The following is a 14,960-nucleotide window of genomic DNA, read 5'->3' on the forward strand; positions in this document are numbered from 1 at the left end:
CTATTGGAGATTGTGTCCCAGCTGCCAGAGGCAGCTTCAGGGACAGGGAGACAGGGTTCTTTGGTCTCCACATGAGTGTGGAGACCAGACCCCCCCACCCCCACCCTTCCTCAGTTAACCCCTACCCCCCCTCTTCCTCAATTAACCTCTTCAATGCTGCAATTGTGTATGACCCCCATCGCAGCATTGCAGGGGTTAATACCGTATTTGCTCGATTATAAGACGACCCTGATTATAAGACGACCCCCCAAAATCTGAATATTAACTTAGGAAAAAAGAAAAAGCCTGAATATAAGACGACCCTAAAGGAAAAAAGTTTTACCAGTAAATGTTAATTCATGTAAACTATTTTTTTTAATAAAAGCTATGATTGAGAAAAATATTTTTTTTGTTTTTATTTCTTGTATTTTCCAGCCTGTCCCCCAGTTACGCACATCTGCCCCCAGGCTTGCCACACCAATATGGCACTGTGGCCCATGATATGCCTTTTAACCCTCTATATGCCACTGTGCCCCATGGTATGCCTTTTGACCCCCTATATGCCACTCTGCCTCCAGAAATGCCTTATACCCCTATATCCCATTCTGGCATTTAGGGGGTTAAAATGCATATTATGGGGCAGAGTGGCATATAGGGAGGTATAAGGCATTTCAGGAGGCAGAGTGGCATTAAGGGAGTTAAAAGGCATTGTATAGAGCACTCTGCCTCCAGAAATGCCTTATACCCCTATATGCCACTCTGGCATTTAGGGGGTTAAAAGGCATATTATGGGGCAGAGTGGCATATAGGGAGGTATAAGGCATTTCAGGAGGCAGAGTGCTCTATTAAATGCCCCCTTAACGCCACTCCAGAAATGCCCTATGCCCCCATTTAACTAACACACACACACTCTCTCCCCCCCCTCCCCTCCCCTCTCCTCTCTCCCCTCTCAGCCCTCTCTTACCGGTGCTTCCAGCCGGGGCAGCGGGTTGACGTCGCCTTCTGCTGCAGCCGGAAGGAGGTGGAGTTGGCAGCGGGGGTTTGTATGCGTCCGTCGCGTATACTTTCCCCGGCTGTCAGAGATCAGAGATCTCTGACAGTCGGGGAAGGTCTACGCGACGGACGCAGACAACCCCCGCTGCTAGCCACACCTCCTTCCGGCTGCAGCGGACGTTGTCTACGCGGATCGCGTAGACGTCAACCCGCTGCCCCGGCAATACAGCAGGAAGCACCGGTAAGTGTGTATGATGGGGGGGGGGGGGTGAGACAGGAGGATCCAGGTCCCCTGCAGCGGTGCGGGGGATCTGGATCTTAGTCTCCTAATCAGACTCTATTTGAGGTCTGATTAGAAGACGACCCCGATTAGAAGACGAGGGGTATTTTTCAGAGCATTTGCTCTGAAAAAAACCTCGTCTTATAATCGAGCAAATACGGTATTAGTCCCCACAAGCTTGTGGGGACTAAATATCAATCAATGCTGTGCTTCAATGGAGCATCAGCATTGAAAGAGTTAAAAAAAATAATGTAAAAAATAATAATAATTAAAAAAATAAATAATAAAAAAAAGAAATTAAAAAAAAATTAATAAAATAATAATAAAAAAAAAAATAACAGCACTGACCTGAAAGTCCAGGGTGCTTCCAGGTCAAATGCTGGGCTGATCAGATCGCCCCTGGCCAATAGGAGTGATCGGATCATTATGGCAGCCCACGGATGACCCTGCTCTACAAAGAGAGAGGGGTCATCTAGGGTAATTATGAAAAAACACAAATTATTAATAAAATGAAAAAATCATAATTATTACCTGATCACTTGTCGGTGACATTTTAAGTCGCTGATTATTGATCGGTCTCCCTGATTGATGTCAGCGGCCTAAACCTGTCACTTACAAGTAATCTGATGAAAAAAAATATAAAAAAAAACGAAAATGCGCATGTTCCAGTTTTGCCCTCATAGCTTCCTCAAAAAATGCATGAACCATGCATGTGAGGCCTTGTTGGAACCGGGGGATGTTGGTGAACACAATTTGGTGTTTTGTTTTGCAGTTGCACATATTCTATACAAAATATAATATAAAATCTAAAGCAACATTGCAACATATGCAAAAAAACCCCCAAAAATATAAAAATACCTCAAAATTTGGCAGCAATTGGCGATAAAATCCCTGTGTACAATTTGTATGTATACAAAACTGTAAAAAAAATGCGTTTTTTCATTTTTTCCCCACTTTTTCCAGTTTTTTTCAAACAAAACAATGTACTACCCAGCTTACTATGGTTTCAAATGAAAGCCCTACTTGTGCTGAAAAAAACAATATATGATTTGTGTGGGTGCACCAATTGATAAGAGAGAAATTACAGTTGAAGAAAGACATGGCAAAAACACAAAAACGGCTCCAGTCCTTTAGCGACACCTTAGTATCAAAATCCCGGTCCTGAAGGGGTTAAGTCAATTCTAAATTCCACATTTTTTTTCCACGGTTTTTCGGTTTTTCTCGCAGTCTTCATTCGTGTTCCTGGGCTGCACTCCATTGAAGGGTGAAAACGCGGTTAATGTTCTCAGACATAAAACAGCAAGGAGTATTTTACTTGTTAGCTATTTCAATGCGGGGTTATATCAGAGACGCTGTTCAGGGGGTTGCATGTAGAATGGTACAGAATGCCTTTCCCATGAGCCCCCTTGCATTAAAGTTAAAGCTAAAGTAAATCTTCTCCATTGATACTTTTCCTTATTTTACTGTAAAAGAGCGCTTTCAATGTTTAACCTTAAATAACCAATCTTTGTAGAAATGAATACCACATGCTCCGTGGCAGAAATAAATTCAGATCTCTATACACTTCCTCCTGCTGCCGACACATACCGACACAGACTCTCGCCCCACCATGGGCTTCTCAAACTCATCCTCCCCCCCTTTCCTTTCCAGCTGAGAAGTGGCCTCCAGGGAAAACTATGGCATTCTCTTTTGGCAATGGCTTTCATTCCCATGAAAGTAAATTCTAACTTCCCAATACCGTTTTAAACAACATGGTATCATTCTCATCCCTCCAGCCTTTCGTTTCCTTGCAGAACTAATGCATGCACATAAAAAAAAAGTACGGACTTTCTTTAAAGCTTTTATCTTCTCGTATAGGCAAACGCTGGGTTTGTAGGTTGCGCGTAAAGTTTCCAGTTTATCTTGTTCTTGTTGTCAGAATGACAAGAGTCGGTATGAAAAGTAACTTGTGTATGCAAGGTCGTCTGTTCTCGTTCACTCAAACCTTTCACCCACTTCTGAGCGAAAAAATATAAAACGTATACGGCGGTTTACAGCTGTGCGTGTCCGTGCCAGGCACGAAGAAATAAAGTACAATAAACCAGCTGTGTCAGCCCTAAAAAAGTGATATTTAAATAATTAAAAGTCAAGGGAGGCCCTCGGAATATTTGCGAAATGGGGCCCATCAGCTGGAGCCTTTCTTCTCATTTCAGATTTACCCGTGTGTAGTAACTCTCTTGAAGCCACAATACGTTATGATTTAGACAGAGGTTTGTTGAGGACGCTTTTATCTTGCTCCCAGCTATTCCATGTTCATGAAGCAGCTCAGAGAGCTAGGTTATGATGTCATCGACCATGTGTTGGTCTATTGGGGGCTTATTTCCCGGAATCTCTACTAGACAGTGGGTAATTGCCTAGGCAGTGGGTAATTCCCAGGGTGGGCTACATAGAGATTTCCCCATTCTGGATAAGTGGCATTTCGAGGGGTCAGGGCTCGTCATACAATGGGTAGAGCTACTTATAGACAAGGGTTATACCAGCACCAGCTATCCTTAACTGGGTTCGGACGGGAATTGGATGGGGAGTGGATGAGGCCAAATCTATCTCCCCAGCTCAGAGAAAGAGCTATGGAAAAGACTATAGGGCATTCATCTGTCCCAATTTGTATATATTTCGCTTAAGTTAACATTTTAATACTTGTCTGTCCCATATTTTTGTGGTGGGTGTACGTGGGAACTTTAAGGGATTCTGCTTATCAGAGTGTGGAATGGATTGCACAACAGCCCCTTGCCTACCCACTTCCTGGGGAAATTCCACCTGTTTGATCCACAGACAAAATTCCTACCCCTCATAGAATTATTATGAAATTGGCAGCAAATAAGACTAAAGATTCTGCAATCCTGATAATGAGTTATGGCACCAAAATCTTCAAAGGAGGGTTAATGATAAATTGTGGGGCAAAAAAACCCGCAAAAAACTAAACAATAACCTATGTGTCCAGGGTATGGCAGGACTGTCCTGATTTGGACCCAAGTCATTTCCACCCTCGTTATGGTTCTGATCCCCTGTTTCTCTGTTTTGATATTTATATATTACTCCCAGAAAAGTGGTTATAAGGTTATGTCTTTTATTTGGCTAACAATAAGTCAAGACGGAATCTATGAAGTGACTACCATTTTCTCTGGTATGTTGGTGCAATAAAAGGTATAAAGACTAACGAGTCTAAAGTGCTTGTAACTACAGTCAGTATATGCTCCCACCATATCTTGGATAGTTACTATTATTATAACTAATAATAGTTTTTTGATCTTTTTGATCTTTAATTGCCCCATTAATAAACACTTCTAAAGTTTAACCCTCACAATGGTGTACGTAACGCATTATCACAACTATAATATCCAAGTTAACTAAGAGGCTTTTAAATTTGTTTCCATGAAAATCTCTGTACACATCAACTATCCGTTCAATAAAATGCACGCATTCTTAAGATATTTGGTCATTAGTGGTGAGCTTTGGAGGAGTTTTAAAACAAGCGTGTAATATATCACACTTTATGACATTAGTTCTGTGACGGAAGCCTCCATCACTGGGGCCACTGGAGAAGCCTGACTGCCAGCCTCCTCCCTATTGACTATGGGCCCTGGGTTTGTAAAGACTTCTGTGGCTACCCCCAGCAGTATCCTCTCATCACTGGCTGAGGGGATTATCTCCAGCAGACAGCCAGGATCTGCCACCAGGGAGTGACCACCATTCTTTGATGTTTAATGTTGTATAAATCAGTCTCCCCCCCTATTGTATTGTTAATCCCGTTACTGCCCCTGTTGTCTCTGGGAGGCAGATTAAGGGGGCGGTTTGTGTCCCAATATCTTGTTTTATGTTAATGTGTGTTTTGCTGGATATATCCAGCTCTGTGTGTCTAAAATAAATCAGTCTTCGTTTGGTTTTACCCGACACTGAGTCTCGGCTAGTGACTGGGGAACCGGGGAAAGTGTGTTGTCCCAGGCTAAGGGAGCATAAGACAGCGGAGGCAGTCGGTCGGACTAGCCAGCTCCGTGACAAGTTCCAAGAAAAAAACTTCTACATGTCTGATTTGATAATTGTCCTGATAACCAATAAATTCCAGAAGAGTTAGGAAAGCCTTTACTTTTGCTCATGGGTAACAAATAGGGCAGACATGGGGATGAGCCTGATGTGAGCTCAGCTGTCTAAGAGAAGTATTAAAATGAACTGTGTGAAAAAATGTTCTTCTGTCTTCTTTCTTCGTCTGCTTATTCTCTGTCTTCTTTATCTTCTTCTTTGTGAACCAGGAGCACTTTTGCAAAAGGGCTGAAAGTCTGGGCACACCATCTCCCCCAACTGGAAGAACAAGTGAGAAGCTGCCCCTGTGGTGCATAGGGGACCGCATGTCCCAGATTGCCCGGGACAGTCCCGCAATGGAACGTTAAGTCCCGGAATGAGTGAAGAAGGTCTCAGCCAATCAGGAGAGACTTCTCCTACTATCCTGATTGGCTAAGAGACCAGAAGCCTCTCCTGAGTCCCTCCTTCACACGAAGTTCAGTGTAACTTGCAGTCAGCACCAGGTATGTGCGTGTGGCTGTGTGTGTCTGTTTGTGTGACTGTGTGTAATGTCTGGTAATAGAGGGGTTAATTCTCTGCATCTGCTCATGTCTGCTAATAGAGGGGTTGATTATCTGAAACTGCCCATGTCTGTTATGACTGTATGTTTATTATAATATAGATATATTTTTAAATCTGAAAACAACATGGTTCCCAAGGCTTCCTAATAATATATATAATAGTATATATGAATCAGCGTGTATGTGATATATAACATACGCCTGAATGGCAGAAATAAAATGTGGTCACCCAAGTGCCCTGGTTCCACCCTTTTGCGGAAGTACTCCTTGAGGGAAGAATAATAAAGACAGATTCACTGCACCTCTCTTTCTCTGCTAATCTGCTGCATTATTCTGGCCTCTCAGACTACTTCTGCAAAATGGTGGAGCCACAGGGACGGCCTCTCCGCGTTCCTCAATCAATATAACGTGCCATTGGAACACAGGAGTGATGGGAGTGATAAAGGGCCTCTGTACGCCCATGAATATACTCCGTTAAAAATCAGCTGCTTCCAGCTACGATTAACCCTGTCTGCGCTGGATTTCTGATCCATTTCATGTTACTTTAATGGACAAAATGTGCTTTTCTTTCAACAAGGGAACATTAGTGTGTGTGTGTATATATATATATATAAAGCATATTATGCAAATCTAACACTTACATAAACCTCTGGGCTCTGAGCTAAATCCCGCTGTCCCTCTTTTATATAAGCTCAGAATGCTTGCTGGGTAGGACTGTATCACAGCGGTATAAAAGCAGGAAATGGGTTGCTGAAATAAGCAAATAGGTATCAAAACTCCGCTCCCCTCTTTTGCCATTTAGGTTTAAGGATAGATTACGAGTACCAATAAAAGTTGCTTTTGAAAGGTAATTGTTAATTCTTCTTCACTTTCTACATTTTACGATTCTGTGCCCTTATAAAAATTAGTATTTACTGATTTAAATAAGCAATCCGTATGAATATGTTAAAACACACCATATGTGTACACCACGGGAGCAGAAATTTAATTATGCTAAAAGCTGTGAGCGTGACAGTTACTCTTTTGGTTATTCCCAATGTACCAGATCCATAAAAAATATAGTTTTTTTCTTTAATTAACAATGTTACATGTTTTGTATCCCCATGAATTATAGCAAGGCAGTAGCAGAAATACAACACAATGGCCCCGCCTCATTTAATGCTGTCATTCTCTGTGCTGTATGAGGTCACATCATGTTTATTTACATTTTAACGGATGTATATAAATATCGACAGAAACAGTAGACTTGGGTCAGAATGTACATAATATGATCCGTTATATATATATATATATTTATATATATATATATACTAGAACAATGTTAGATTGCATTACTGTGAAGCAACTAGCCTTTACGAGTGTAAATTAACTGGTGCTCTGGAGCCCCTCTACAAAAAATGGGGGGGGTATATGCATAATATAAGGTAAGCACAAGGAAGAATATGGGATATGCAAAGTTAATTCAAAATACAGCATTGAGTGGGTAGTTCTACAGTTAAAGGTGCTGTTCCACCTACTCTGCTGAATTAAACACCTTCGTAACTACATGCAGTACAGCAAACATCATTCTCACAGTTGTTGAATGCCTTCCAAGAAATAATTCTTTAATCGTGTAAAAGTTTGCACCATTAGTCATTTCTTTTGGGGTAACTTGCATAAAAAAATAAAAGGTAATAATAATTTTGTGTCATTTGTCATAGAAATTACCTATTATGTTACAGCCATAGAAAGTAAAAGAACATCTAATTTGGTAAAAATTTGGTAACAACTACAAATATCGTGCCAAAACTTTAACCACCATTTTATCTCAACAAACTTTTTGTAAGCCCGCAGATAAGTTTTTATAACCATATACACTTTAATGCATATAATAGCTCAGTGACCCTTTGAAGGTTATGTGGTCTTCCCTGTCCTTGGAAGTGCGTGAGGGGGGGGGTTCGGCAGAATCCCTCCATATGCATTTGCCCCTTTTCCCACCCCTCAACTAAATGCCACGCAGGAGAAATGTTCGGCCGAACACACGTCCTGACACGTGATATATTTCCGTGGCTCCAGCGCTGGCTCAGCGAGCCTTCCATGTCCTTTCGTGTCACATCAATATGGCTGCACCTTGCTGGGTATCCAAGTCGGAGTTTCACTCTATTTGTATATAGAGCGATTGTAGCGGTTTGTAAACTGTATCTGGCGTTTCCAAATAATTGTTTCCTGTGACGGTTAGCAAGTGCTTAAACAAAACCATATGACAAGGCCGAGGCCAGTGCCTGAACCAGTTCAAGTCAAGCTTTGGAAACAATATCTGCTCTGTGCTGGGATCGGTACATGGCAACATGTGTTAAACACATTGTTTTATGAGAAACATTTGAAACAAAAAAGGGGCTCGGGTTTACCTACATGACCTCATAGTTATTTTTTCCTTCTCTGCAATATGCAAAAATGGGTACATAAGCCACGATTTGGAAAGTTTTTCCCCACAGGAAATAGTTTAAACACCTTTACAACTTCCTGTTTAATGTTAAATATATTCACATCGGAACTATATCCAGAAGATTAACAATGTCCGTTTTAGACAGAGTATATGTGTGTTGTTTGTGGTAGATGGAGCATCAATAATGCATTTATTCTCATATTTTAAAGGGACATAACATTAAATGTAAAAAAAATATATACATTTTTTTTTTCTTTTAAATAGCACCAAACTATAAAGGTGCGGCCTATATTCAAACCAATATGGTACTTAGTCCTAAGCAACCCCTTGGTACTCTCCCACTGAAGTGCTGGAGTTGACTGGCGTGAGTATAATTCACGTATTTATTGGTGAGCAGGAGATGTGGTCGGCCGACCAGTATGTAAAATATATAGCTAAGTAACTGATTCATACATATTGCAGGGCGGTTCTTCTCACATACTCATCTAAATTGTCTAGGAAAAAAATAGCAGATGTGGTCACCCTACCTCTTTCCCACCAGAGGTTATCTAATCATCTAATCTTATAGCAAGGTGGCCAGCTCGGTTGTCTTCCTAGTTAACCCCAACACCCCCCCCCTGTACACACAATTGGATTTGATATATTCCATTTAGTTTTTTTTTTTGTGCCAAGTTGTGTCATCCTGACTATATCTAAAGGAAGTAAGGGACTCGAAGGTTGTCTAGATTGTTGGCAGCAAGTGCTTCCTCCAGCAGGGTGTCTGTCTTACAGGCATTAGAGAGATTGTCTGTTTTGTGGGATACCCCTTTGTCCTTTGTGAGGCAACATACTCAGCGAGGGCAGTATACTCAGTCAGTGAGGGCAATATACTCAGTCAGTGAGGGCAATATACTCAGTCAGTGAGAGCAATATGCTCAGTCAGTGAGGGCAATATGCTCAGTCAGTTAGGGCGATATACTCAGTCAGTGAGGGCGATATATTCAGTCAGTTAGGGCGATATACTCAGTCAGTGAGGGCGATATACTCAGTCAGTGAGGGCGATATATTCAGTCAGTGAGGGCGATATACTCAGTCAGTGAGGGCGATATATTCAGTCAGTGAGGGCGATATATTCAGTCAGTGAGGGCGATATACTCAGTCAGTGAGGGCGATATAATTAGTATTGTGAATTACTAATTCCTGAATTTGTATTGCCAGTGATAACATATATCCTGCCTGGGATGGTCACAGAAATGCCTGATTGATGTCATATAGACACCCATGAATATATTGTGTACATATATTTATACATTTACGTCTCTCTGTAAAATCAACATTTACTGAATGTTAGTAATAATGTCTGCATGAGATGAATCAGTGGTCCGTGAGGACACAGGCAGGCATTGTCTCCTAAATGCATAAGGTGAATGTGCGGGGCCTCCATTATAAATAGAAAGGCAGTCCCGACAACGTCCCGCAAACTGGGTGACTCGACTTTTGGAAACTGAATTCCACATTTACTGCTGAAGCTTTAAAGTTTTCTGGATGGAGATTTTCATAGTCGTCATCGTTGTAGATGACCTGACCGCGAGTCGCTGTAAATATTAACCCATTAATAGCCTATTATGAATATTCTCTGTAATGAGTCACCAAATGTGTTAACCAAATGGCTCTAATACAGGACCTCGTGGAAACCCCGACTTGTCATTGTTTAAAGATACACTTAATTGAGCCATCTGCATTCAAGCAGGGATATTAACCATAACATACTGGTAGCAAAAGCACCAATTGGGAGTCTTATATATGATCACAATGGTGTAAAATAAAAAGAAGAAAGTGCCCTTTTACCCTGAGATTGGGCCAAAAACCCTGAGACTCAGTTCCCAAGTAAGTTTATAGGCATGTACTATTTACATAAAATTTTGATTTTAATGAAAGTTTGATTCAACTTTTGTTTTAACCCTTTTGAAATTGAGAATCCAAACTTTACTAACATAAAAAGTAAGGTTTGAGTAAAAAAAATAATATTACTTACCTGCTGCCTGCTCCCTCTCTCTGACAGTATGCTTGCTGGCAGTGTCCATAACGTGCTGTTGGATTGTAACTATTGGAAACAATGATCCGGCAGCATGTTATGGACGCTGTCGGTGCCCGTACTGTCAGAGGGGGGGGGGCAGTAAGGTAAGTAATATGGCTTTTTTACTCAAATACTTAAAAATAATGATTGTGCAAACCTTAAAGTTTCCTTAATTGTTATCTTAAGGGTTAAAAATAAAGTTTAACGTCAAGCTAGTAATTGGCTTGATGGGAATGGTAGTAGTAAGTAGTAAAATACCAGTAGGGAACCAAAAGAATGCACATGGGGGGATATTACTGTGGTGTCTACAAAAGCGTGTTCTCCTTTTGATTCCCTACCAGTCTTTTCAATGGATCTGTTAAATATTTGTCTCTGGAAAATAAAAAAATACAGCAAAAAAGGACACTGTGCATGTTTTCCCACATGTCCGTGCCAATGTAAATCTCTTATACTTCATCCCCAGATGATCGAATCAGCTCCTCCAGGACGACCGATATTATGATGTGGAAAAAACACAAAATTAGGAACAAATGAATATCTTTGTGTTTATTTTAATCAGAGTGTGGGTGACCTTGGCAAACAAAGCAAAGATAGCTCTGGTGAAGTCAACTGCAAAATGCAATAAATTTCTTTTTTTTATTTCTAAAACATTGGAGTAAATTTAATTTCAAGTTTCCCATGATTTGCATATTTTTGCATCAGAACTCTATTACAAAATACCAAATTACTCAATAGAAGGTTTGACTTATAGGCTATGAATTGTGTATTTGTCTTGCTATATATTTGGAAAGTACTGTAACATAGGAAAAAAACTATGTGCTGCACACAAGGACATTATTTAGAAAATCCAGGTACAAAAATTGATATAAAATGCATACAACCAATAACAATAAATGGTGGCAACTTATATACAATTTTGCAGGAAAACTTTCTATAATGCGATGGATGCACCAAAAAAGAGAATGGAAATGAAAAGGTGCTTGATCATCCCAAAAAATCTGGCAGAATAAATTGACACAATGATTATATTACATCCAAAAAGGATGGCAATGTATCATTATTTATATATATCATTAAGCTACATGTGTGGTTTTTGGCATTATCCCTATTAAGTCCCTTTTAAATCACCTCCTTTCTCTTTTTCAATACATTCTTGATCTATATACTGACTATATTATTTAACCCTTTTGGGTCCTGGGGTGTGTAAACATTGCAAACCACAATAAATGTATGCCATGCTAAGACCGCACATGTTTATTGAAGATAGTATAAAAAAAATCAGTTAATATTACCTGTTGATGAACAGAGTAATGCAATCCAGGGATAGACTGGTTCGGCTGGATTTTTGGTACTAGCATCTTTTGTTGGAATGCTGGTAGCCTCGGTTGGTTCTGGGTTGGTAATGGATTGGTCTGTTGCAATTGTTCATGTTGTTGAGCTGCAACAGATGCCTGTTGCTGTTGTTGTGTATATTGCAAAACAGTCTTGTTTTGCTGGCTCAAGGCTGGGGAACCTTGCTGGTTCGCTTGATTGGGGCTGAAATGAAACAAATGTTTTGTATTGCCATGGTGTTGTTCTAAAGCTGGGTTATTGGAATTAACTGAGCTCTTGATAGAATCCTGGGTCTTTTGTTGGTTCATTATGTCATGCTGGTTATTCTGGGCACTAGATCCAGGTTTATGGAGGTAGGTACTTATCGGTTTTGTTTGATTTCCATTTACCTGGACAGCACTTATAGATGTTCCTTGAGGACTTAATTGCTGTTGTCGAAAAGGACTTGAAACTTTGTCCTGCCCATAGGGCCTTGTTGATGCTCCTGCTGGAGGAAGATTTGACCAGTTAGGAGACTGGTTTGGCTGATGTTGCTGAACTAAGTTGTGCTGTCTATTGGCTGCGATTTGTTTCAGCTGTTGCGCATGAGACAATTCCTGCCAATTTCCTACACGGTTTGTACTTGAAGAAACCTGTCCATGATTCTGGTTTTGAGGTCCACTTCTACTAGGAGAAGATGCCATTGAAAAGGTTGGACCTGTAGAAGAAGGCCTTAATTGTGGTGACCCAACCCTTGTAGGATCCATGCCTTGTGGATATTCACTTTTTATGACAACCTTGTCCAAAGGTGTGGAGCTCAGTGTGTTTCTGTGGTTCGGCTGCCCAAGGTCGATGTTAAAAGGCTCATCTTGCTTTATTGTAATATTTATCATATTCTGCAACTCAATATCCGTCATTGGTGGGACTGATATATAAGTAAGTTCGTTAAACAGTTCTTGGAGGTCTGGGTCCATCGGTTGCTCCCCACAGTCATCCCCATATCTATACATATTGTCCTGAGACATATGGCCATCAAAGTGTTTGCTACATGACAAGTTTTCTCCTGGCTCCTTCTTGATATCTTTCAACGCTATATTAAAAAGGTCATTAGTATCACAGTTGGCACTGCTTGCCGTGTGCATTTTTTGGTGCACTGTTTGCTCAAATCGGATGGTTCCGTTACCTGCCTGATGTGGTCCATTGGCAGGGTGATAGACATTCTGAGATCCTGTAAGGTGTCCGTTTGGTCTTATTTTCTTCATATCAAGGTAAGAATTGTCTGTAATGCCATTTGATCTTTTATTCTGGACATGGGGAACCACCAATCTCCTCTTTAAAGAACCTTGAAGCTGAAAAAAGAACACAGACATTTATTAATAAGTACTTAAATGTTATTAATTCTGTAGAAACATAACCGAATCAAGTCATTAACACCTAGATATATACTATATAATAGTGACCATGGATTTCTATATATTCATTGAGAGGATGATGATGATAATGGTGAGAAAGAAATGGTTCTAGACTGCATGCAGGGGTGGGATCATTCTGACTTTGCCACCTGTCTGCCTTGAATCGAACATGATCCACTACAGTCACCACCCAGTAAAACAACGCTATTGTGATAGTTTGGTAATCAACTAAAATCGGGGAATTCCGAGGTATGAATGATGCGTAATATTGAAATTGACAAGATACAAACCAATGCAAACCAATCCTGCTTAAATATCTTGGTAAATGTATCTTATGGCAAACATCCAGGATCATGTTATGATTCTATCATTACCACTCTGCCACAAAGTTGAATTATTGGCTTGTAAAAGCTTTTGAACTATTCTAAGGAGAAAATGAAATGTGTATACACTGTATGTATACTTATGACCTGTAAAGATAAGATACCATACACAGGATCCAACATGAGTCTGCTTTGAATTTGCAATAAATTATTTAGATACTTTGCTGATTTGAAAAGGGATAAGAAAATGCTTCTGCAGTCATTAATCATACACTTTATAAAGTTCCTCTGTCCTACTTTTGTAGTCATCTGGCTTTAATTAATTGTTTTTATTAGCAAGCGACGCTTAAAAGAAACCCCAAAACTGGAAAATTCCTTGGAATACATGTAATCACCCTACCCAGGTAATCATCTCCAGTCCTTAAAAAATGTTGAAGAAGTCAGGTTTTAGGTATTGGCTGCTTGATCACAGTCCTGGAGATGTGGAGGCTCAGAGAAAGGGGATTGGGAGAACAATATTTCTGCCAACTTAAAGTTAATCAAGCAATGTATCAAAGCATCAGACCTCCGGGGGGAAACTAGGTTGTCTAGCAGAGGATAGTGGTCATGCATTGGTACCTAACTCAAGTAGACTGTTACATATAATTCTGGAGACCCCCACCTCCTGAAAGATACCGTATTGGCTCGAATATAGGCCGCACTCCCCCCCCCCACTTTAAGTCTTTAAAGTGGGGGTGCGGCCTATATTCTGGGTCTAGCGCCCAACGCCCAGGACATGCAGTTCCGGGTTCCGGGCAGACAGCAGGGCTAGGATACAGATCCCCCGCAGCGGTGCAGGGGACCTGCATCCTACTCTCTGATGTGCTCAGACAGCCTCCCCTGCCGGCACTTTCCACGGGGGGAGTGCTGGCACGGGAGATTGTCTAAGCGCATCGCGCAGACGTTCACCGGCAGCGGTGATGCGGGTAAACAGCCTCCGCTGCCGGCACGTCTGCACGATGTGCTTTAACAATCTCCCCTGTCGGGAATTCCCACGGGGGGAGTCCCGGCAAGGGAGATTTTTAAAGCACATCTTGCAGACGTGCCGGCAGCTGAGGTCGTTTATGCTGGCATCGCCGCTGCCGGTGAACGTCTGCGCGAACAATCTTCCTTGCCAGTACTTCCCACGGCGGAAGTGCCGGCACCGGAAGTTGAATACGCGTTATGCGTAGATGTCCCCCGCAAGACCCCGTGGAGTCTGCACCGGTAAGTCGGGGGGGGGCATCTTGGGGACAGAGTGGCAGCATATCTCGAGGGGGGGACAGAGTGGCAGCATATCTCGGGGGGGTAGAGTGGCAGCATATCTCGGGGGGGTACATCTTTGGGACAGTGGCAGTATATCTCGGGGGGGGGCAGAAACTTTTTTCTTTAAAAAAGCACCTAACTTTTAGGTTACGGCCTATATCCGAGCCAATACGGTATATAGATTATGTAGAGAGCACAGAACTATCTATTAAAATGGTGCGTGGTTTACATGATAAAAATATCAGTAGAGATGCTAAACAGGCTTTACAGATGAATATTGT

The 14,960-nt window shown here is 41.3% G+C and overlaps 1 protein-coding gene across 1 annotated transcript in view; it reads right to left on the bottom strand.

Annotated features, from left to right (window-relative positions):
* Positions 1-14,960, bottom strand: part of LOC149288807 (mastermind-like protein 2) — a 74,070-nt gene that overhangs the window by 19,088 nt on the left and 40,022 nt on the right. The window contains exon 2 of the mRNA XM_089491157.1: positions 11,642-13,009. Within this exon, the coding sequence (XP_089347283.1) occupies positions 11,642-13,009 (1,368 nt within the window). The remainder of the gene's footprint in view (positions 1-11,641; positions 13,010-14,960) is intronic.

The sequence above is a fragment of the Sceloporus occidentalis genome, unplaced genomic scaffold (assembly GCF_023333645.1).
Source record: "Sceloporus occidentalis isolate IW3139 unplaced genomic scaffold, rSceOcc1.0.p SCAF_49, whole genome shotgun sequence".
Lineage (NCBI taxonomy): Eukaryota > Metazoa > Chordata > Lepidosauria > Squamata > Phrynosomatidae > Sceloporus > Sceloporus occidentalis.